Source organism: Rousettus aegyptiacus, unplaced genomic scaffold (assembly GCF_014176215.1).
Source record: "Rousettus aegyptiacus isolate mRouAeg1 unplaced genomic scaffold, mRouAeg1.p scaffold_m13_p_2, whole genome shotgun sequence".
Classification (NCBI taxonomy): Eukaryota; Metazoa; Chordata; class Mammalia; order Chiroptera; family Pteropodidae; genus Rousettus; species Rousettus aegyptiacus.
In genome coordinates this window covers 130,898,948-130,923,640 of record NW_023416295.1, presented here as the reverse complement: position 1 = coordinate 130,923,640, position 24,693 = coordinate 130,898,948, and the positions used below count along the sequence as shown (strand labels likewise).

The following is a 24,693-nucleotide window of genomic DNA, read 5'->3' as shown; positions in this document are numbered from 1 at the left end:
AAACATGCCCCCCAGGCAAGACCGAGGCTACAGGATGGGTTTCGAGTAGCACGTATGATTGTTTACATATGTGCATGGGTGTACATGTCATATGTAGGTGAAGAGCAGGGATAAGAACAGGTGAATGAATATGTGTAAGCTCCTGGGTGCCTGTCCTGGGGGCCAGGGCTCTGGGATGTGTGGGTGTCTGTGGAGGGTGTGTGTGGCTGAGTGATGATGTGACTCTGGTCTGTATGTGTGTCTGTGTCTCCACACGGGCAAGTGCTTGAATCAGTCAAGTGTGACTCGGAGCTTGCGTATGTGTGTGTATGTGCACGCGTGTGTGTGCCACCAGAGGAAGCAGCAGCAAGAGGCAGGAGCATCGATCCGAAGGAGACAGAGCGGGGAGGGGGACGCTGGGGGCAGACACCCTCCCTCCCGCGCGCGCGCACACACACCACACAGTCACACACACAAGGCATAGGGCCTCGCAGGCAGGAAAACGGCTCCGGGACCGGAGGGAGGCAGAGCTGCCGAGACCGGCCAGGAGGAGGGGGCGAGACAGCAGGGGAGCCCTGGGTCCGTCTCCCAGGTCCGGGGGCCCGGCGCGCACACCAGCCCGGAGACACCCTCGCAGACACTCGTAGGCGCGCACGCGCACCCACTCCCCTCCCCCTCGCCTCCCCTCCCGCCGCCTCCCGGCCGGACGATGGATCCCTGCAGATCCCGGGGCTGAGAGCACCGCGCACCGCGCACCGCGCACCGCGCACCGCGCCGAGCCCGGGCGGACCTAGCTGAGGCGAGCGAGCGCGCGCGGGCGGGCGGGCGGGCGGACGGAGCCGAGCCGGGCCGGGCCGGGCGGGCCGCTCCCTGCAGGGCTCTGCGCGGCGTGCCGCGGCAGCCGCCGGCTCCCGCTCCGGGCCATGCGCCCCTCCGCGGCTCGGCGCTGAGCCCGCGACCGGCCCCGCGCCCCAGGACCCGCTGCCGGTTGCCGGGTTCCCGAAGCCCCCTCAGGTGGGTCTCCGATCCCCCGCCTTTGGCTGCAGGATTCCCCAGCGCCCCGAAGCCGGGACTTTGCTCCCCTCTCGCTTTCCCCAGCTGCTGGGGCGGCTCAGTAGCTGGGGAGGGGGGCGGGGGCCGAGTAGGGAATCTGGCTGCGTCGAGAAGCTGGACTGGAGGAGGGGGTATTGCGTCCGGGGCGGGGACAGCTCGCTGTCTTAGGTAACTGCGCCCCCCCGTCCCCCGAATGCATCCACCTCAGGCTGCCCTCCACCCACCACCCCAAACATGCACACATACAGCCTGCGGGTAGTGAGAACTAGAGACGTCCGCAGGTGAGGACTCAGGCCGGGCCCCTCCCCACCTCCCTGGAGGGGTTTCTGGTACAGGTTTAGCTCAGGAGGGCGAAAGCCGGGTCCTGGGGACACCCTTGACCAGGAGGAGCTCTTGACTCTGGGTTCATCCATTCTGGGGGCGTTTTCTTCTCCAGGATTGGGTGGACATTCCTGTCCCAGAGTGACCCCACATCTGGAGGGAACTCCTGTGCTTGCCTGTGGGAACGTTGGGACTTTCCTCTTGCCCTCAGATGACTACCATCTGGGGTCTCTCCTGGCCCGGAAAGCTTCCCTGGAATAGCCTCTTGGCCTGAGCTGACCCTCCTAGCCCCTGCATTTGTAGGAACCCTCTTCTGGGAGTGTGTCCCTAGGTCAGCCACCTCTGGGCTTGCATACCAGGGAAGTCTCCTGCCTCAAAGGTGGTGACCGCTGGAGATGGAAATTCCACAAGTCATATTTGGAGGGACCCTAGGTGCACTCTCATCCCAAGACAATGACGGATTCACTCCCTCCCTCTCCCCCAGGATTCCCTTGGCCAGGATGGAACTGAAGGCTGAGGAGGAGGAGGTGGGTGGCGTCCAGCCGGTGAGCATCCAGGCCTTCGCTAGCAGCTCCACGCTGCACGGCCTGGCCCACATCTTCTCCTACGAGCGGCTGTCACTGAAACGGGCGCTCTGGGCCCTGTGCTTCCTGGGCTCACTGGCTTTGCTGCTGTGTGTGTGCACAGAGCGTGTGCAGTACTACTTCAACTACCACCACGTCACCAAGCTCGACGAGGTGGCTGCCTCCCAGCTTACCTTCCCCGCCGTCACGCTGTGCAACCTCAATGAGTTCCGTTTTAGCCAAGTCTCCAAGAATGACTTGTACCATGCTGGAGAACTGCTGGCCCTGCTCAACAACAGGTGGGTAGCTCCCATGTATCCCCCAACCAGGCTCCTAGAGTTGTGTGCATCCCAGCTCCCAGAGACCCCATCAGGGTGCATGCCTCTCTAACCCCATAAAGCCCAGATAATCCTGCCCTCCAGCCCCCAAACTTTCCATGCGCAGCAAAGGAATTGGGGTAATGCTGAGTATTCGATTAAGGGCACTCAATCTCTGATCCCAGCACAGTCCAAAATAGCTCTGCCCCTTCCCAGCCTGAGCTATGAGACATCACACTCTCTCTGGAGTGACTGTCACACCCTATCTGGAGTGACCGTTGCCCACTCTCCTGCCACTATATCTTGATCTTCTCACTTGGGGGACGGGGGCAGACCATCTTTAAAGGGTAGAGACTATAGTATAAAAGCTATAGATCCTGCCTTGATCTTTCTACCAGCCCACTCTGACCCATGTGCTGAGATGCTGCAGGTCCTTCTGTCTTCTCAGATCCCATGGGGCAGGTCCTCTGGACATGCCCTAATATTCTTCCATGCCTATGCCCAGGACCGATCCCCAGGGCTGGATGCTGTCCTCCCCCCATCCCCTCTAGGTGGGGTATGGGACACTGGAGGCCAAATGGAAGCAGGAACGGAAGGTCATGCTGATCCATGTGATGCTCACCTCTGGGTTCCAGGTATGAGATACCCGATACACAGATGGCAGATGAAAAGCAGCTGGAGATACTGCAGGACAAGGCCAACTTCCGCAGTTTCAAGCCCAAGCCCTTCAACATGCGCGAGTTCTACGACCGCGCAGGGCACGACATTAGAGACATGCTGCTCTCCTGCCAATTCCGGGGGGAGGTCTGCAGCGCAGAAGACTTCAAGGTGGTGAGTGAGTCCCCTGGTATGGGGCGTGAGTCAGCCAGGGCCCTAGAGGAAGAGGAAACTAGGTGCAGGCAGCCCTCTCATCCTTCTCGCTACTCTGGGAGAGGAAGCTGTGTGTCCCTGGGCTGAATTCTGGCAAGAGAGGATTTTGTTCAGTATTGGGGTGCATTTGCTCTGTGTGAGGGCTGGAGCTTCAACTTTGTGTTCATGATGGCAAGAAAGAGAGTCCACAGCGCACAACACACACACACACACACACACACACACACACACACACACACACACAGAGCCTAGAATGTCCCGATCACATCAAGCTTACCTTCTGGGCCACAGGTGTTAGAGCTGGGGAGTGTTGGTAAGTGGCAGCCTTGTTATTCCAATGAGGTCCAAGGACCATCACCCTGGGAGCTCGAAAGAAATGCAAACTTCACCTCCCCACCTGCTGAATCAGAATCTGCATTTTAACAACATCCTTAAGTGATTTGAATTAAAGTTTGAGAAGCACCATGAAACAGGAGGAGTAAGGGAAGCTTTCTCTTAAATAGCCAGACAGCCGATTCCTTCTGTGCCACCCTGATACATGTACACTGTTCAGTTAGGTTACCTGCTTGCCAGCAAGAGCCACAGAGCCAGGGTCTGAGGGAGAAGAGATGATTTGGAGTACACAGTCATGACTTAACTGGAGGCTCCCTTTGCTTCTTAAAGTGGAAATGCCCCACAGACACATCATCCCCCATAGATGGGGGTTTCTCGAAGCCAGCACCCCAGAGAGAGTTAGGGGATCTGACTGGCCTCTCATGTGTCAGGTGATCCTGGGCAAATTATTCAGGTTCCCGAGAGGTTAGAATCAGACAGAGGATGGAAAGGGTCCAGAGGACCTGGAGCCATGTATGAAAAATAACACCAAATGTGAAGACAATGCTTGTAACTCTTCAGAATGATTTCTAGATGCTCCTTCAATCCCCTGGATAAATCGCCATATTATCTCTATTTTCACAAATGTACAAACTGAGACACAGAAGTAGAATGAGTTGTCCGAAGCTCACGTAGCTGGTTAGTGACAGATGCAGGATTAGAACACATGTCTTATTAAGTCCCAATGCAGTGTGCTCTTTTTGTTAATACTGCTGACCTTGGCCATTGCTCTTTGAAAACTCAGTCTCCTCTAAGACACCCTTGCTCTCCATGCCTGTCCCCAATTCCCCACTCTCAGATCCCCTCCTTTTTCTCTGCTCATTTTCTCCTTCCCCCGCCTCCCCCACCCCTACTTGCTTTCCTCCTCCTAGCATTATGGGAGCATGAACTGCATTCGTTTGTGTAGAAACGCTGGAGCCATGGTCATGCTTGTTTTTTCCCCACTAGACTGCCTAGTCCCTTTAAGCCCCGCTCTGTGGACCAGTTTCATGGCCTGAGCCAAGGGAATGGGGAACTCGATGTGATGCAAGAACCACTTTCTTCCCTGTTTTCTCTCCCCAAAATAATAGAGCCCTGTATTCTCCACAGCCCTTGAGACGAAAGGTTCCCAGGCTCACCAGCTATACTCTCAAGAGTAGTAGAACCGTAGGTGAAGGTAAAGTGAAAGCCAGAGTCCTCCTCCTCCCCAATATACCCAACACACAAGCAGAAGGGACCACCAAGAAAGACAGAGAAAACCTATTAGCTTGGATGGTTTGTAGTATTGGAGGAGGAAGGGGATTGCTTGGCTTAACCTGGGAGGTTGCTGAAGTATAAAATGGGGGTACAGTTAGCCCATAGAAAGTGTTCAGTTACTCCATTTGTCTCTCACGTCCAGAAAGATTCTAAGTGATGCTAAGACATGTTTGGTTCATGGAAATGGAGATACTGGAATGTGATTGGTCCATGTTATTTGAGGGGACAATTCTAAGTAGTTAGATGGAAAATGGTTGGTTCAGAAAGTTCTGAAGCAATCCAAGTTCTTCCTCTTGCTAGCAGGAGAGAGACACAGGTTAGGAGCCTGCAGGCCTAACACAGGTACCTCTTGGTTCTGGGTTGTCAGGGAAGACCAGATTTTTGCTGTTTCTGAGCCCGTGTCAAATACCTGACCCCGAATCTGGCTGGACCCAAACCTCTCGGCCTCTCTGATTGACCTCACTGCCAGACCCATTCCACGTCAGGAACTCTACCACTTCTGCCCATGGGGATGTTCCTACACGGATGGGAGTCTGGTTGTGAGTCTATGTCTCACATCTCCCTGAGTAGAAAGAAGGATGCTGGCATGCCCCTCCAGCTCCCTGGTCCTAAAGGGTGCAGATACTTCCTGCCTGATGCTCGACCTTCTCTCTCCTCTCCTTGGTCTCATAGTTAACATTAGCCTCTCCATCCTTGCCAGTCTCTGAGAGACCAAAAGATGTGTACCTACCCCCTAGATAGATGTGCACTGACAGAAAACATCTGTCTTTCTGGTCAGAGCTTGAGGGAGACCATCTTGACACCTTCTACCACCTCAAAAGAAGAGTTTCTTAACTGCAGTTCCAAACTCTGTCTCAAAGTTTGCAAAATGTAGTGTGCACAGCACATGTAAATTCTTCTGCGGGTTTCCAAGGGCAACCCTCATCCAACCTGTAAGAAGCTGTATGTAAGGGTATATGTGAGGGTGTGTGAGAGTGTGTGTGAAGATCTGAGTGTGTGTGTGAGTGTGTGTGAGGGTGTGTGTGCTCCCGGAGGGCAGTTCAGGGGGCATAGGAATGGCATACTCCAGTCTGTCAAAGACCCCAGCTCCCCAGGTGGGAGTCTGCCGTTTCAAGCATTTCCCCAGATGTGCTTCTGAGTCCAGCTCGACCTCAAGGGATAGACTGATGGTCACGGTGTTTGACAGGTACATCCCCCAACCGTGGCTGAGTCAGCTTGGGAGAGCGGGGATGAATATGGGGAACCTGAGCTAAATCTGGGAGGAACTAGTTGGAAACTTTGGGAGTGAAGAGGCAGAGGGCAAAGGGCAAACATCCCCACAGCAGCCCAGTGGGGTAGGCCTCAGGAGCTCTCTCCTGAGCTACCAAAGAGCAACTAGAGACCTACCCACCAGGCCCCCTCTGCCCTGGCCACCTCTTTCCCTTCCTGGTGGGGTGCTTGGTTGCCAGGGCAACAGGGTCTGAGGCTCCACTCTCCCACCCCACCTCAAGGCCAGTCAGGCCAAGGCAGGGCAGGGGTTCCATGGAGGGGGCCTGGGGGTGCAGCTGTCTGGGTGGGGGTTGGGGGGAATGAGCACAGCCGCAGCTGGTGCCAGCCTCCAGCTGCACCTTATCTGTCCCTGGCAGTGGGAGCGCCAATGTGGCTGGAATGCTGAACAGCACTGAGGGGAGGGGGCTGGCAGATGGTGGCCCAGTCTGCCCTATGCCACCCCCTGCTCCAGCTGGGACCCAGAGCCTCTGCCTGGGGGAGAGAGAAGCAGGAATTCATTTCTGGACCTTGAAAGAGAAGGAAGGAGGAGAGGGCAGAGACTGGAAATCCTGGGAATGGATGTGTAGTATTCTCCTTCGGGAGGGGGTAGAATTGGGGGACAAGGAATAGGGGACAGGATTCCCTGAGGGGCCCACAGGAGTTCCCTAGGGCCCTGGAGTGGGGGCAGGAAGCCCCCAGAGGGGAGGTAGAACGAGAGGGGGATGGACACAGAAATTCCTCCGAGGTTCTGGAGGACAGGAATCTTCTGGAGCACCTAGAGGGGTAAGATGCCCATATAAGAAGTGGGCATAGGTGGGTGATTCTGGGACGCAGAGGGAGAGGGAGAGGTCATCTTGAAACAAGCAGAGCTTGGGATGGCAGATCTCAAGGAGAGCTGGGACTAGCAGAGGGCTTCCTTATCACTGGGGCCAGCTCTGCCCCTTCGCTGACTCCCCTCACACCCACACACCCCATCCCATCCAGGATTCCCTGAAGAGGGCCCAGCCTTACTATCCGGGTCTGTTCTCTCCAGCTCGGTGGAGAGTGGAGGGGGTGCGGAGGAGGAGCAAGGCTGCTCGCATTGCCAAGCAGAGAGGCAAGAGGGTCGCGGCAACCCCACCCAGAGGCTCAGTAGTCTTTGTGTGTGGTGTGCGGGAGCAGTGGAGACGCTGACAGGGGAGTGTGCACAGATTGCAGAGGGATAGGAGAGCCTGGAGAGGAGAGGTTAGCTTCGGAGGAGAGGCGCTCCCGCCCTAGGGGTTCTTGGAGACCTCTTCTAGCCTTATCCTTTTCTTCTCTCTCTTCCTCCCTGAGAAAACCCTGAGGCTGGAGGGAGGTGACTCTCAGAGAGGAGCTGCAGGAATCCAGGGGACACTAGGTTGGGGTCTCCCCGCCCTCCACACACACAATCCTTTAGGTAACTTAGTTTCCTCTCTCGCCTCCTCCCTCCCACTTCTGACTCCACCCCTCACCCAGACTGCTGTCAGCTAAGAGGCTACTCAGAGTTAATTGATCTCCTGACTGTTGGCTAAAGTAATAGGGAATTGATGTAAGTAACTTAGTGCCTCTGGGGACAGAGCAGGAAGTGGAGGGGTGGGGAGGAGGAGTGCCTCCTAGCCTCTGGCCTTTTTCCTGACCCCGCCTGTGGGGAACTGGAAGGTATGGCCATACTGCACCTGATGTGTGTCCAGGAAGCAGAGGGGAGACCTGCAGAGAACGCGAACTGTGCTGCTGTGGGTGGAGATTGCTTCTGAGTGTGCTTCAATTTGTGGAAGACAATTTCAGTTTGGGGGAAGGGTGAGGGAGCCTGAATATTTGGGAGGATGCGCTGGGGTTAGGATGTGTCAAGCTCCACTCGATTTATTCCTGTGACAGACACAGCCCCTTTCTAAGTGCCAGGCCCGCATTGAGCACCAGAGCGGGTGGTGGACAGGCAGATCCTGTACCTGCCCTCAGGGAGCTTAGAGTTAAGGGCAGTACTGAGGCAGGTTCAGAGCTGAGAGGGCGATCCATCAGTGCTAATAGAAGCCTTCGGAGCAAGCAGTAACTAGCCAGGGATGAGAGGACTCTCAGTATCTAGGTGGAGCCCTTCCAATCTCCCCCAGCACAGCTCAGCTATTCAGAAACAACAGCTTTACAGAAAGTGTGATATCTCCCCCAACCTTCCTCCCCCAGCTCATGACTAGCCCAATCATCTCCAGCCTCCAGCAACAGTCATTGCCTACCTTTGGCCAGGCCGCCTAGGCACAAGCCTTCCCTCACTGAATGTCCGAGGCGGCCATCCCAGGAGCCTCTACCTTCTGGCTGATAACTTTCCAGTCAGGACTCTTGCGTGGGGATTCTGGGAGGCAAAACTGAGATGGAGACTGAAAGAATGAGAAGTGGTGCCTAGTTCAGGTGGAAGATGAGGCTAAGTGTTGGGACTCCTGGGTTCTATTTTGGATGTTGTCCCGTCTGCTCCATTCTGAGCTTCTAGATCCAATTTCCTGTGAGGAAAGGGAGCTCCAAGTGGATTGTTAAATTATTCTTTGCCAAGGGGAAGCCTCTGGGACTCTGGTTAAGCCCACACTGACCCATATGTAGAATGGATGTGAAGTACTGACTGTTCTGGACACATGGATGAGACATCCTCCTCATGGACAGATTTTAAAATGAGCATGAAACTTGTGTATTCACCTTGAGGGAGGGAAAGTTCCCTTAAGAAACTGTGAGGACAGAAACTCTACCACCTCATGCTCTGCAAGGCTATTCCCAAGGGAGAGGGAGGGCAAGTTGTGATTTTTCTGAGCTTCTTTGAGTTCTTGGAAAGAAAACTCTTTCCTGCCCCTCTCATTTGCACACCCTGGATGTGGGTGACAGTCTTGGGGACCTGGGATGTTGAGCTGCGTAGTTTAGTGTGCATGTATGTGTGTTTCTAATTGGTGTGACACATCATCATGCCAGGCTGGGAACATCCCTAGGGGAGAGACTGCTGCAGTGGCCTTGACCATGGACAGCAGCCAACTCAGACTTCATCACAACACACTCACTGCATGTATGCCCCAAGTTGCAAGCACACATGTGCACCTCCATGAGCATGTTTGAGAGTGGAAGCATGTGGATGTAAAGTAGGGTGTGAGGTGGGCATATGTGGGTGTGCACGAGGGCATGCAGCTCTCTGTGTGTGGCTGTAGGAGAGAGCTTGTGTGCGGGCAAACCTCTGGTCGCATACAGAGCACATATTAGCAAAATTAATCATGTCTTTCAGTTGCGCTTTGCAATTTACAAGTTCCCTTTATTTTTAGCTCATGCGATCCTCATATTTCTGGGAGGCAGGAAACGTTAATATCTTCATTCGAAAGATGAGGAAACTGAGGCTCAGAGGAGTTAGGTGGCTTGCCTGAGGTCACATAGCTAGTAAATGACAGATTGAGACCTTGACTTCAGATCTTCTAAGTCCCGGTTCTTTGAGCATGACTAGGAGTAAGAGTGTGGTGTGTGGTGGAGAAGGGTGCTGCAGGCTCCCCAGCTGCCCATGCTCTGTAAAGAAGCAGTGTGGTGAGGAAAGGAGGGAAAGTAAGGGTGCAAAGGAGGAATCCCTGCTTCACGTTGAGTACACCGAGTCTGTTGAATCCTCAGCCTTTTCACTGTACCATCTGGCCAAGTTCCAACCTTAGATAGACCCGCCACTGGCTTTCCTCAGGACAGCCAGGCTTTACCAGAGAAAGGCACACAACAGGCCACATTGGAATCACATTGCATTCATGACCAACACCCTCAAATGGGCCTCCAGTGCTTCCTGGCAACCTCACTGTGTTTTCCTGGTCAACTTGCTCTCCCCAATGTTTACTGCAAACTTCTCCACTCTTCTCAGACAGCCATCCTTCCAGTCCCCTTCTCACCCTCAACAGATGACCTTGCTTCCCTCTTCACCGAGAGGATAGAAGCCTCAGACAAGATCTAACCCCTTCCTCTGGGAACCAGACCCCAGAGGGGAACATCCATCTTACCTAGGCGGAAATCTCAACCTCTTATTTCCATCTGAACTCCTTCTATCTTTATAGAAATTTTACCCTAAAGATTCTGCCTCTCCCTTCTCTACAGTCAGTTTTCCCTCTCCAGTGGAACCTTACCATTGAAACATGCTCAAGATTCTCCCATCTTAAAATATAAAACTATAATGACAACTAACATTTTTTGAGCACTTACTATGTATCAGGCTTTAGGTTAAGATGAAAACAAAAATACAAACATCTAAATTCCACACCCTCTCCCCAGCTCCCACACAATCTCTCTACTTCTTTTCAGACAGAATTCTTAAAAGTGATGTGTATATTCCACTGTCTTCAATTTTTCATCTCTAACTCACTCTCTAATCCATTCCAGGCAGCCTTCTCCCCTGTCCCCAGCACTCCACCAAAATGGTTCTAGCTAAGATTACTAGTGACCCCCATGTTGCCAAATCCCACAAACATTTTTTATCCTTGGTCTCTCAATAACACTCAAAATGCTTGACCATCACCTCTGTTTTGAACTATTCTCTTTCCTGACAGCCTACTCTCTTCATTTTCCTCCTTTGTCTAGACACTCCTTTTCTGTCTCTTTGCCAGTTCATTCTCTTCTACTTGGCCATTAAATGTTGACACTACTCAAGCCTCAATCTCAAGCCTTCCTTTTCCTTAAATCATGAGAGTATGATTTAATGGTATAACTTGATGAATTTTTCATTAGTATAATTTTTTGTATTGGTGTGTCTTACAATTTAATATTTCACATATTACACTGCTATGTATTTACATTGGTATAAAAGTGTAAAACATTCCCAGTACCCCAGAAAGTTCCTCCTGACCCTTTCCTAATCAATACTACTACATGAGAATTTATTATTATTCTGACTTCAGTCAGTATAGATAAGTGTCACCTGTTCTGGAAACTTCCTAGAGTATGTGTATCCTCCACACAGTATATTCACATTTGTCACTTTTTGCTTATGTCTGTGAGATTCAGTTTCATTGCTGTGTTCAATCGTTCTTTTTCAATGCTGTGTAGTATCTTATTATACAAACATGTTACAATTCATTTATCCATTCTACTCTAGCTAGACATTTAGGTTCTTACTAGTTTGGGGCTATTATAAATAAAGCTACTATGAACATTATTGTTCGTGTCTTTCGGTTGACATATGCACTCACTTCTCTTGAGTATATAAGTAGGTACTGCAGTTAAGTCATAGGTTAGGATTCTGTTGAGCTTTAGTGGATACTGCCAAAGCAAGCCTTTTTTTCTTTCTGTCTATCTTTTTTTTTTTTTTTTAACTTTATATTCTATTCTCGGGCAGTCTCATCTTCACTCGTGACTTCAATTACCATCTACACACTGACAACTGCCAAATGTATGTCTCAGCCCAGCTCTCTCCTCTTTGAATCAGCCCAGTGGCCGATTTCCCACTTAACAGCTCCACTTAGATGTCTCCAAGGGTCCAAAATAATCAGTGTGTGCAAAGTCAAATTCATCATCTTACCTCCCAAACTAGTCCTTTACTTGTGCTCCTTATCTAGTGAGCCACGCCCCCATTCACCCACTTGCAAACTAGAAATCATCTCTGACACTCCATCTACTTCAGCTCCTTTAACAGGATCTGCCAGTGTAGTCTCCTGAACCTCTCCACCTCATCACCCTGTTCCAAGCCACCCTACCATTCTGACACCTAAACCACTGCACTGGCTTCCTAACAGGTCTTCCAGAAAAACCCCTGACTCTTCCAGAGTGGCCCCTTCAAAATGGCACTCTGATCACTTGAAATCCTTTCACAGGGAGTCTCTTATTGTCCTTGGACCAGAATCTTTACCTGCAGCTTCAAGGCCCTGAGGGGTCCAGGTCCTGCCTGCTTTTCCAGCCTGTTCTTACCCTGCTCTCCAGCTGCATGCCCCTCCTCTCAGCTCTCTGCTCTCAGGGCCTTTGCACAGCCTGTTTTCTGGAATACCAGCCCCCCACACACATGCATACACATGCAGATTTTTACCTAATTATTCCTCCTCGTTCTTTAGATTTCAATTCAAACATCACTTTCTCAGAGATACCTTCCTCGATACCCCCAGTCTGGGTCAGATTCCCTATCATTCACCCTCATAAAACCATATCATTTTTTTCCCATAACACTTATGAGAGTTTGTAATTAAATATTTATTTTTGCAGTTTTTAAAAACTGATGTCTGTCTCCCCCATTAGACAGTAAGCTCCACCAGGGCAGGACCTTGGTCCTTAATCTGTTCTCCATGTGTCCTCAGCACATAACACACTAAATAAATATATGATGAGTAAATGAAAGACGAAAGAAGAAAGGGATTTGGAGAAGGATGATCTAATTCTAGTCTCAAGCCTACTACTTGTTCTCCATGAGACTTGAAGAGGTCACTATGCCTCAGTTTCTTCATTTGTTAAATAGGAGCAAAGTTACTCGAACCTGTTTATTTCAGGGGGTTGCATAAGGATCCCATGAGATATCATTTGAAAGGCATGATACATTCCACAGATGTAAGAGATGGCTGGAGTGCAGGAAGCGATGTAGAAAAAGACAGAAATTACTGAGTGACCACACATAGCTTAGGAGAGATACTGGATAGGGAATCTCATGGAGAAGGGTCACATCCTTGAACATTCAGAACTGAGGGCTGTTCTCCATGTGTGTCTGCTTGGGCATTTCTCCTGGGGCCCTCTGTGTATGCTGGGGGTCTGTGTGTGTTGCCTGATACTTTCTTTACCTCCCCGTTACTGTAAAAATTTTAATTTGTCTACTGGAACGAGCTGAAGTAGGACGGAATGTTAGAAGATGGAGGAGGAAGTTCAGGCCTGGTGTGTTTTGTGTTTGTGTATGATTGTTGCCCCCCACTGTATGTCTGTGTGTAGTGACCTGTGGGTGGGCAGTGTGGGTCTTCCCTCTGGAAGTGCAATCTACTTCCCCTGCCAGGAAGTCTGCAGGAGGGGGACAATGCCCTCTAGTGGGTGTGGAATGCATGGGCAGCTGCAGCTTCCTCAGCCCAAGCCTCAACCTAGGCAGGCCCCACCCCCAACCCAAGTCTGGAACTCGCCTCTGAAACACATCTTGAGAATGTGCAAAGCCCTGCAACAGCTGAAGTCTGGTAGGCAGGATGAAAATGCACACGGGACAGGGAACAGAAAATGAACTTATGAATTCATACAGAAGAAACCTGAGGACAGCAGCTGAAGGTGAGGGTCTCTCTCCCCTCGTCGCCACAGTGATTTATCTCTGTTTGCCATGGGTTTTCCTGATCTTTCTCAGTTCTTGTTTCTCCACATGGTCCCTGGGTCCTACTCTATCATTCTCACGGTCTCTGTCCTCAAGGAACCACGGGTCACTACTCATGCCTGAAGGGCCTTAAATGGAACTGGAGCCTTTAGTCTGTTCCTTGGGTGGGCACTAACTATGTTCTGTGGAGTCAGCTAAGGCTTCTTGGAGGAGGTTATGTGTGATTGGAATCTTGAAAAATAAGTAGCAATTCTCCAGATGAGGTCCAGGGAAGGCATGAAACTGTGGCTCAACCTAGTGTGTCTGCAGAATGTGAGAAGGTTATGGTGGCTGGACAGTGGACTGGAATGAAGGGGAGGTGAGGCTGGAAGGTAAATTTAAAGGTCTGTGGGACAGGCCTTGAATTTTACCGAGAGACACTGGAGAGTGAGAGGAGGTCTTTAAGCAGGAGAATGGTCAGAATTACGCAGCATGGGCTGAAGGTAGGTAGAAACTGCCGGGAGGGTGAAGAGGGTGGCATTAGGGAAATCGGTTGAAAGCCTATTGTTTAGGCAAAAGAGGAGGAGGCCAGTCTGAGGACGATGGCCTACGGATTGAGAGGGGCCAGATTTCAAAGGCTGCTCTTCTCTGGGGCCTTGGTGTCCCTGGCAGCATAGCTAAGGCCAAAGGTCCCATATCAGTCAATTCTGCTAGAACCTGCCTTCCATCCCCAACAAACTCCAGGGTCTTTGCATGCAAATGGAGCAGAGAGGGAGAGGGGTGAAGGAGGGTTCGAAATAAAGCCTGGGGCTATGGGATGGGAAAAGCCCCAAGTAGACTTTCTGATTCCCGGCCACCTCTCCTCTGGCTCTGCAGAGGAAGGGTTAATGTGTTTCATCTTCCTCCCTCCCTCCCTTCCTCTCCTCCCCTCAGGTCACCTTCTAGGCCCTGGAGACTTGGCTGGTGGCTCAAGTTCCTCAACCAGTGGCCCTGAGTAATCAGAACCCACGGAGGGGCCAGGGGCCTAGGGGCAGGAAATGATAAATCGAGGGTAAGGGGAGCCTCAGAGTCTGAGGCGCTGGGGCATCTGTGAGGCTGAGGGTTTTGGAGGTACCTAGGTTTATTCTCAATACTCTCCACTTGACCCAGGATCCTGATTCTGCTCTGATCTCACTTTCTTCTACTCACCAGAAGAGAATTCCTAGAATTCCTCTCCTGGACAATGGCGGGGAGGGGGTGGCAAGCTGGGTGGGGGAGTGGTGATCTGCTAGGAAGCTTTTCAGCTGTAAGAGATGGGGTCCTTTACCCCATTGCCGGGAATGGGCCATAAATGAGTCTGTGGTCAGTGAGAGACCTGTGCTAATGGAACCTGGGCTGCCCCCCAAGCCACAGAAGGGAGTGGAGGAGGGGAAAGTGACCTAAGTGCTGCTCAGCATGGGGGAGGCTGCTGACATGAAGTAGAGACAGGTCAGGGGAGTGAGGGGAGGAAAAACGAGGTCAAGAACTGGCAGGAGGGAAATTGGAAGTCAAGGGAGTGATTGCAAGGAAATTAGGGGTTCAGGAAGTAACTGATAGTAAATTGGGGTCAGGATGGAGATTGAAAGGAAACAGAATCAAAGGATAGAGGGGAACTGGAATTAAGGGTATATTGGGAGAATTGAGGGGCCAATGAAATAATCAGGGGCATTATGAGCCAGAGGGAATTAGAGAGGAATTAGAGGTCTGAGAGAGTGCCAAGAGAGTGTAGGGGCTCAGATATCTCAGAGGAATGACTGAAGCAGGTGAGAATAGGAGAGAGGACCCTGAATCTGGGTGGGAAGACTTAGGGACATGCTGAGGAACAGATCAGAGGATGAGAGCGAGCTTGAATGTGTGTGCGTGGTGGGGGAGGAGCAGGGGCTGTTACTGGGTGAAGTCCTTTTGGCAGGAGGAGCAAAGGACTCTGCTAGGTCCCATCTCATCTGGAGAGATGGATACCAGGAGCCCCTAGGTTTTCCCAGAGTTTCCACTCTGTCTTCAACCCTCTCCGTCCTGCTGGAGCTGGCGACAGGAAAGGGGCTCCGGCACCCCTCCTCTCCATCAACCTCTCTTTCTCACTGCCATCAATTATTTATCAGTCCAGACACCCGCCCTCCCCAGCAGGGCAGGCTGGTCTCCTCTCCACGCCCCGCCCTACCTAAGCCACACTGCCACAGAGGCCCTGTGAGGAAGGACCACGGCCAGCCCAGTGGCGGAGACCTGGCAGAAGGGCTGGAGGGCTGGCCCTGCCGTATCCTGCTTGAGATCACATCTCCTTCCCCTTCTCCTGCCAATCCCCCGGTATCAGGAAGCCCCTGGAGAAGATGCCCATCCAGATCTTCTGTTCTGTGTCATTCTCCTCTGGAAAGGAGGCCCCCGGGCCCTTGGGAGATGTTTGGGGTCCCCATCAGCGGCAGCAGCGAGACAACTCAGAATCAGAAGAGGAGGAAGAAGAAAAGGAAAAGGAGGCAGCGAGGAAAGAGGTCAGAGAGGGAGATTTGCCCATGGACTTGGTGGCCTTTGCCAACAGCTGCACTCTCCATGGCGCCAGCCACGTCTTTGTGGAGGGGGGTCCAGGGCCGAGGCAGGCCCTGTGGGCAGTGGCTTTTGTCCTGGCACTGGGTGCCTTCCTGTGCCAGGTAGGAGACCGCGTTGCCTATTACCTCAGCTACCCACATGTGACTCTGCTAGATGAGGTGGCCACCACAGAGCTGGCCTTCCCAGCGGTCACCCTCTGCAACACCAATGCTGTGCGGCTGTCCCAGCTCAGCTACCCTGACTTGCTCTACCTGGCCCCCATGCTGGGGCTGGACGAAAGTGATGACCCAGGGGTGCCCCTCGCGCCCCCAGGGCCCGAGGCCTTCTCTGGAGAGCCCTTTAACCTGCACCGTTTCTACAATCGCTCCTGCCACCGGCTGGAGGACATGCTGCTCTACTGTTCCTACCGCGGGGGACCCTGCGGTCCTCACAACTTCTCAGTGGTGAGTGGGGGCCCGCGCCTGGCTCGGCACCCCGAGAGTGTCTGCCATGGCTCACCCTGACTGTCACTTCCTGGGCTGGGGCTGGTGGGTCCTGCCTCTCCCCCAACTCACCCTCAGTGACATGCCTCAGAGAAGCCAGGGCTCATCTGGGAGCCCCAGGGTCTGGAACTGGGCCGCTATTCCTGGGTCTGAGCCAGTATGGCTCTTCCTGATAGAATCCTGAAATACACCTGTACTAGTTGGTAATTAGTTGCTGCTCAGGTGCCCCTGGTGTCTCCCTGAATATCCTCCAGTGTGTCCAGACCTCCCTGTGATGCAGTAGGGCCCTGGACCTCGCTCCATTTCTGAGGTCAACCTCTGATCTGATGGTGGGTGCCAATACCCGACCTTAATTATTTCGACTATCATCCCTGGACTGGAGCTGGGGCAGGTGCCACCTTGTCTCTGGAGGTGCAAGAGAAGGGTGGAAGGGAGGTGGAGGGGTGGGGTCAGCCCCCCATCTCCACCCCACCACACCTCTGGTCAGCGGCTTCCACAACAGGGACTTTATGGCATCCTCATGTGATCTTCCTGTGCTTCTCCTACTCTGTGTGTGCGTGCGTGTGTGCGTGTGTGTGTGTGTGTGTGTGAGGGAGAATAACAGATATCCTCTAGATCTCTCCTCTTCCCCCCCAGTCCTAAGTGGCCAGGACTCTCTCTCTTCCTAGCGGAAGCCATCATTAAAATAGTGACCTCCTTCCCACTATGAAGTTTAAGACCTTTCTGCTGAGGGACCAAGAGGCACCCCTACCCTCTTCCCAGTTCAACTTCCAATTCTGTCTGGTCTGACTCCTCTCCTGCCCCTTCCAGGAGCCGGATGCCAGGCCTTCTCTCCCCACACACCCATTCCTCAGTCCGCCACCTCTTCCCTAGTGTAGGAGCAGACAAATATCATCATATCAGTGGATCACAGACTACTTAAGACAGACAAGGGACCTGGCGGTTTTGTCCACTGGACCTCACACAGGCTGGGAGATAATAGGAACACCAGACAAGGAAGGGCTTCTTCTGGATCTAATGGTAAAGCAGACACTTCTCATCCAGAACCACAAGGTGGCAGCAGCAGTCCGCTAGCCAGCAGCACAGTCCTCTAAGCCAGGGCAAGGCTGAAGCTCCTGGCGTTCCCCAGCCACCTAAAATCCCTCACATCCCCAGATAGAGGGCAGGCATGACTGTGTGTCCAGCCTGGAGCCTGTGGCTGAATGCCACAAAACCTAGTAGTGGAGCTGCGAGATTAGGAGCCGTCGGGGTTGTCTCTTCACCTCATCTCTGGGCCTCGCCCACAAAATGGGGAGACCGTGTTTTCTTTTCTGGAGTGGGGAGGAAATGGCTGTTCTAGGAAGGGAGAGGTGGGGAAGGACTCTGTTTCCTAGTATTCTCCAATCCCCCTGCTGCTGTAGCTGGCCTGCCACTCTGTCTCTCTCTCTGGGCTGTGTCTGTACTCACCTTATGATTTGCTCTGTGGACTTTGTTGCCATCCAGCAGTAGTAAAATATACCCCATTTGTGGGAACCTGGAGGCATTCAGGGAAGCTATGGAGAAAGGGCCGTAAAGGTTCACTCTTCTCCCTGTGACAATAAGGGCTGCTCTGGGGAGAGCACCCCAGGGTGATCTCTTCTGAGGCCCCGGCAGTCCTACACAAGTACTGCCGAACATGCCATGCCTTGGGTGCTTAGTACCAAGTGCTGACAAAAGAGGTGCTGGTGCTTGAGTGAACATGGTCCTTGACATGACAGCTAAGTCTACTTTCAGGTTCTGATGATAATGGGACAATGATGGACATATGGGTAATGGCCGGAGGAAACACAAAAGCTTAACTTGGTTTGGAGGAGGATCTTGGGGAGAGCAGGATTTCAGATGCCTGGGGTGAAATCCAGGGGTATGGCAGTGATGAGATCCTGGTGATGGAGGTGTAGATGTCAGGGTCCCAGCAGGAAAAAGATTGCTACTCAGGTTAGTTGAAAAGAATTTAACAAAGGGACAGTTTACAGAGCTGTGGGCAGAGTGCAGGAAACCAATAAGGGGGCCTGAGGCACCTAGCAGTAGTGGGAAATTGTCACACACAGGCTGAAGGAGCAGAAGGAGGCAACGGGCTATGCAAGGAGCCCTCCTGGCAGGATTTGTAGTCACAGAAGGTCTAAGCCACTGCCAGAACATTCTCAGAGGTGTACAGGGTGGGGAAGGAGAAGTGCCCTAATCGCTCTCACCTTTTGCCTTCTGATTTTTTACTGACCCCTCTCATTGGCCAAACCCAATCAGAAGTCTGTCCAGGTGGCCAAGGAACACAGGCATTGCAAGGATCAGCTTTCCAGTACACACAGCAGGGCAAAGAAGGGCAGAGAATGATTTGGAAGGAGAACAAATGGAGAATAGGATGCATAGGAGGAATCAATCCTGAAAGATGTTATAATTTCAGTAACTGGGGGGCGAATTGAGACAGTCCTTGGTGTGTAGGAGATGCTGGCAGGACTCTCAGGCTCTTCACTCTACCCCCACCAGGTCTTTACACGGTATGGAAAGTGCTACACGTTCAACTCGGGCCGAGATGGGCGTCCACGGCTGAAGACCATGAAGGGTGGGACGGGCAATGGGCTGGAGATCATGCTAGACATCCAGCAGGACGAGTACCTGCCCGTATGGGGGGAGACTGGTATGTCACCTCCTTCAGAGATCCCTCCCCATGTCTCTGGGCCTCAACCTCTGCCAGAAGACTTCTGGGTTCCACTGTAGGACCTAAGGCAGGGCTTGGGCTCTCCTTTCTTCCCAGCATTTTGCCATCTCCATCTCCCACTCTACCTGACTGCCACACTTACATTTCTCTGGCTCCCCCTTCCTGGCTTAGTTACTCTCCAAGGTAACCAGCCATCCCTTTCTGTCAGTGGCCGCCACTCACTCTATAAATAACTCCCTCTCTTCTTGGGCTGCTTGCTGTCTGTCTGGTCTCAAGGCCCTTGGGGCAGAGAGAGATGGGGAAGAAGGGAGAAGGAGAGGGAGGAGAAATGAAGAATATCTGAGATAGTGAGAAAGAATTTGAAACATCAAGATGCATAGCTGAAGCCAGGTAAGAAAAGAAGTATGTAGGATGCAGGGGTCATCGGGGCCCTCAGAAGGAAGCTGGGAATGGGCTGGGGCCCCAGAGACTAAGCCACACACCCCCAGTACTAGTGTATGCTGTGCTTATTCTCAGGAGAGACAGGATGTCCCCAGCTCTGAAGGAGGTTAGGGAGTCCTCTCAACACCCCCCCCCCCTCATTCCCATAGATGAGACGTCCTTCGAAGCAGGCATCAAAGTGCAGATCCACAGTCAGGATGAACCTCCCTTCATCGACCAGCTGGGCTTTGGTGTGGCCCCAGGGTTCCAGACCTTTGTGGCCTGCCAGGAGCAGCGGGTGAGAGGGCCACAGAAGGATGGTCCCGGGGTGGGGTGTCGAAGGGTCAAGATGGAACGGTGGGCATTCACTAACGGGAGGGACAGGTGAGTGAGGGCCTGGGTAGCAATCTGACTAGTCAGAAGCATCAATGATCTAATGAACAAGAATGCTCTCTAAACTCCGAGACCCTCAGAGGCTGCAGAGGGAGGAGGGGCAAGACTCCTGAGTTCTGCATCTTGTCAGAGAAGTTCATCAAGGTGACTCTGGGAGAAGTCCCCACACCCCCCAGCTCCTTGGCTCTCCCAGCAGCTCATCTACCTGCCTCCGCCCTGGGGGACCTGCAAAGCTGTTACCATGGACTCGGATTTCTTCGACTCCTACAGCATTACTGCCTGCCGCATTGACTGTGAGACCCGTTACCTAGTGGAAAACTGTAATTGCCGCATGGTGCACATGCCAGGTGAGGCCCCAAAGCTCCAAAACACTGTCCTGGGGCCACTCAGCTTGCATTGCTTCTCATCAGCTCCCCATACATATCAATCTCCAGTATGGAAGTAAGACCAGCTGTCTTCTTGCTTCCCCAGTTCTAGCCCCATTCCATACCCATGTAGCTCTTGTCTCTCTGACCTCTATTCCTGCCTGTACCCACAGGGATGGGTGGGAAGGGTCCAAGAGGGATGGACTGTGCAGTGGGTCACCTCCAGGACAGACTGGGGCTGGCTAGTCCTACCCTTCCATTCTCTCCCAGCTCATCACAAGAGCCCTTTAATCTCCATCCTGCATCACTATCTTTTCTCCTTCGTAGGAGATGCCCCATACTGCACTCCAGAGCAGTACAAGGAGTGTGCAGATCCTGCTCTGGGTGAGCACCCCCGTCCTGGGGCATTCTGGGGGGAGGGAAGGAGGGACTGCCAGCCACATGCATAGAGGTTTCAGACCAAGCTCCCAGAAGCTTCAAGTAAGTCCTGGATCAGGCTTCACTTGAACTTTCCTGTGTCTGACTTTAGCAAGGCTGGGAATAGCATCTCTAGAGGGCCCTGTGAAAAATGGAGAGGGGTCACCTCCTCTCATCAGCACCTCAGCTGGTTGACCCCCAAGGGCTCTGAGGGAATGAGATATAGGGTTAGGAAATATCCATGGGGATGCTGGATGAGAATCAGAATTGGGTGGGCACAGGGCTGAGGTGAAGAACAGGTGAGAAAAAGGGAAGGGAACCTGGGCTTCCTTTGGGCAAAGCCAGGATGCGTGTGTTGTGAAGGGCCTGGCAGAAGGGCACCACTCAACTAGTGCCTCTCACCTGGCTGGGCGCAGACTTCCTGGTGGAGAAAGACCAGGAGTACTGTGTGTGTGAAATGCCCTGCAATCTGACCCGCTATGGCAAGGAGCTGTCCATGGTGAAGATCCCCAGCAAAGCATCAGCCAAGTACCTGGCCAAGAAATTCAACAAGTCTGAGCAGTACATAGGGTAAGGGCTCTGACTGGGTAGGGCGGGTCCCTTGGGCTGGGACTGAGAAGGATATGAGAGGGCTTTGATGGAGGCCATGAGACAGGAGGAAGTTGAGTCTGAGGGGGCATGGAAGAAAGATCAAGGTAGAGCAAGCAGGGGAAGTGCCTCTCTTTCCTCCTTACCTCATCTCCTATCTTCATCCTCCTTGCTTAAGTGGGATCACCGCACATTTGCCAGTGTGCAGAGCATCTTTTCATATACACCATCACATTTAATCCTTACAACAACCCTAAAAGGCAGGTATCCCCATCAGCATCTCATTTGATGGATATGGAGACTGAGATCCAGAGAGGATAATTTACTAAGGTCACCTAGCTAGTAAAGGACAGAGATGTAACTTGAACCTAGATCTTCTCCCCCAACCCCTTTGCAGGGAGAACATCCTGGTACTGGACATTTTCTTTGAAGTCCTCAACTATGAGACCATTGAGCAGAAGAAGGCTTATGAGATTGCAGGTCTCCTGGGTGAGCTGCTGATGGCACCTGTCCCCTTCCCATGTCATGGGCATGGTGTGACACTGTACCACCCACAGCAGGCTGCTCACTTCTGTCCCGTGAGCTCTTCTCCCCTAGACATCCCCAGGGGCATTTCCCTAAACTCTTTTGTTTTGGTATGTGGTGGGGAGAGGGGGCTGACCTTCTCTTAGGGCAAAGTGGAAGGAGATAGGCCTGTGGGCAAGAATGCTCGACTATTTCATATGACTTTTAAAATTTTCCCAGAGAATAAGAGTGTTGTGCTATGTTAAAAACAATTATTTTTAACTGGATAATACCTATTTATTTTAGAAAAGCAGGAAAAATGCAGAAAAAGAGAAAATAAAAAACCCATCAGAATTGCCTTGTGCTTCTTCTGTACGGAGGCTGTTGATGCTTTTGCAATTATGACTTGCCTGCCCCTGTTCCAGTGGGCTCTGCGGCTCCCATGATGTCCCGACCCCAGTGACCTCCCTGTGCCCACCTGCAGGTGACATTGGGGGCCAGATGGGGCTGTTCATCGGGGCTAGCATCCTTACGGTGCTGGAGCTCTTTGACTACGCCTATGAGGTAAGTGGGGGCGGGGCTCCAGGGCGGGGCCTCGGAAGGGGCTGGGTTCCAAGCTGCCGCCATACCTACGCGCCACCTCATCGTGTCTCAGGTCATTAAGCACAAGCTGTGCAGAAGAGGAAAGTGCCAGAAGGACGCCAAAAGGAGCAGCGCAGACAAGGGTGTGGCCCTCAGCCTGGATGACGTCAAAAGACACGTGAGGGAGAGAGAGAGGGGTGCCCTCCGGCCCCGCCCCTCCCCCCATCTCCCCCAGATCACCCCCCATTGCCACTTTTTCTCCTTTGCCTCCCTCACCCCCCAGCGCCACCTGTGGCCCTTTCGGTAACGGGTTCCTGTCCTATGCCGTTCCCCAGAACCCGTGTGAGAGCCTCCGGGGCCATCCTGCCGGGATGACGTATGCTGCCAACATCCTACCTCACCATCCGGCCCGAGGCACTTTTGAGGACTTTACCTGCTAAGCCCTGCAGGCCACTGTACCAAAGGCCTAGATGGGGAGGGCTAGGAGAGCAAGGGGGCCCCCAATTGCCCCCCAACTTCTGCCTTGGAGTCCTACTCCCGCCTCCCAAGGCAGCGCCCCTCTCCTGGGCAGTCCTTTCCTCTTGTCTGTGGTGAGGAAGGAGTCTTGACCGTAGAATCCTCTCCCTATCTCTATCCCATTCTTTTTATTTTTAACAAAACTAATCAAAAACAAACAAAAAAACTAAAAAGAGAGAACTGGGCAAATGACCTCAGGCTGCCCCTCTCTGCTCCATGCTGCCTCCCCCAGCTCCCAGCCTGAATTCTGTCTATCTGGCTGTCTGTTATTTGAGTGTCCACCTACATTCTGTTGCCACCAGTCACCTAAGCCCCCTCCTAGTGGGGGGTGAGGAGATCCTCTAGGTCTGGAATTTGGCCCCAAACCAGAGGATGTCCCTTGAAAGGGGAGGGATAATGGTGGCGATGAGGCCTTCCTCAGCCTTAAGAGACTCTCTCAGCCCAGTGACCACCCCACCCAACCCCAAGTCTCCAGGCAGGAACTAAGACCCTAATACCCCCCCCCCCACCACCACACACATATACCAAGTGAAGTCACTAGGGAGGTGTGGGGGTGGGGATCCCCTGAAGAAATGGAGATGGCAACAAGATGTGGCCCTGGTGCTGTAGGCCACATCCTGGTATCTACAGATTCACCCCCCTCCCAGAACTGCTGGAGAGAAATCCCAAGAGGCAACCCTCCTTTACCATCCCATAAAAGATCCAGCTGGTTGGCTTCCAGCTCAGGGAGAGGGGCACTGGTGCCTGACTTCACTGGTCCCTCTCCCAGAGGCCCGTGCAGAGGGCCACATCCATAAATTTTCTTATGGAACTGTCTCAAGTCCTCTTCCCCAACTTCATTTGCTTCTCTCAACAACCTCATCTGCATTTTCTATTTCTATACAATACAGACTCTATATTGCTATATATCTGTATATACTTTCCCCTAACTCTGTCTGTCTCTACCGCATCCCCTCTTGTCTCTAAGAACCATCTTCCTACCCCAAGTTCCCCTTCCTGTGTTTCTGCTCCCTCCCTGGTCTCTGAATGCCTTCGCCTGTATAAAGAATTGGACTCTCTCCCCTGGTGTCTGTACTGTGTACACACATCCCTCTGAGAAGCACAAGGAGACGACACGCGCATTGTAACCTTCGCACTGTCTCGGTGGCGACATAAAGGAAGCTGTGAATCACAAGCTCTGCCTCTTTCTGGCCTCACCCTATCCTTCCATCCTGGGCACCCTCCGCCCTCCCCGCAGCCTTAATATCCCCTCCCCTGCTCCACCCACCCCAAAGCCCTTTGTCTGGCTGACTGTGTCCTCCCCAACGAAGGGATTGCTACAGAGAGAGCCCTCACCCAAGGGATGGAGATCTGCTCTGTACAATAAGCCAAAGGCATCAGAGACAGAGAGAGCTGTGGATCAGTGACTCCTGCAGGGTGCTGACAGGCAGAAGCTGAGGTCCTCAGTCAGTGGCCTTTCCCTCCCTCTGGGTGCCCAGCCTCCTTTCCTTGCCTGGTATGCGAGCCCATCACTTATTTTCTGGTGAGTTAATGGGAGGAAAGAGACAGACCTAGAGGAAAAGTTGGAAAGCTCTGCTGTTTCGGCCCTCCCTTCCTACCTTAAAGAGAAATGAGTGAGGTATAGGGCCTGCCATACCCTCTCCTTCTAGGCCAGAGCCCTGCCCCTTCCCAGGCCTTCTCTGCCCAGCTGTCTCTTGGTCTCTAATTCTAGACTCGGACCTGTAGCAGATAACCTGTGCGTTAGCCTGGATCTGGAAAGTGAGGCTATAGGATCTCTGGGAACTCTTAGTTCCCAGGAGTTCCTTAGAAAGCAGACCTCTCCAGAAGGAAGCAGAAGCCAGGCCAAGGGGTGTGCACCAGATGGAGAACAGCAGGCAGGGCTATGGGTGACGCATGCCTCTGGTCTAATAAAATGGGTTTCAACCATCTTCTCTTCAGTGTCGTTATTGTCTTATTTGTATAGTATTTAGGCCTTCCCATTAAGTGCTTAGAGTTGAGCTTGGCTTGGGCCAAAC

At 52.6% G+C, this 24,693-nt stretch overlaps 1 protein-coding gene across 9 annotated transcripts; it reads left to right on the top strand.

The window, feature by feature from the left end:
• Positions 1 to 658: 658 nt before the first annotated feature.
• ASIC1 (acid sensing ion channel subunit 1) lies at positions 659 to 24,615 on the top strand. 9 transcript variants are annotated; one of them, XM_016151820.2, is made up of 12 exons: positions 659 to 993; positions 1,838 to 2,215; positions 2,869 to 3,064; positions 18,722 to 18,872; positions 19,484 to 19,611; positions 19,903 to 20,053; positions 20,399 to 20,455; positions 20,905 to 21,058; positions 21,474 to 21,565; positions 22,065 to 22,144; positions 22,236 to 22,340; positions 22,498 to 24,606. In XM_016151820.2, exons 2-12 carry the CDS (start codon positions 1,854 to 1,856, stop codon positions 22,600 to 22,602), a joined length of 1,581 nt encoding a protein of 526 aa, XP_016007306.1. In that variant the 5' UTR covers positions 659 to 993; positions 1,838 to 1,853; the 3' UTR covers positions 22,603 to 24,606. The 9 variants fall into 9 exon arrangements, with proteins under 9 accessions (XP_016007306.1, XP_036092214.1, XP_036092213.1 ...); XM_036236321.1 differs by having other exon boundaries at positions 896 to 993; positions 19,900 to 20,053; XM_036236320.1 differs by lacking the exon at positions 659 to 993 and adding an exon at positions 1,240 to 1,313 and having other exon boundaries at positions 19,900 to 20,053.
• The last annotated feature ends 78 nt before the right edge of the window (positions 24,616 to 24,693 follow it).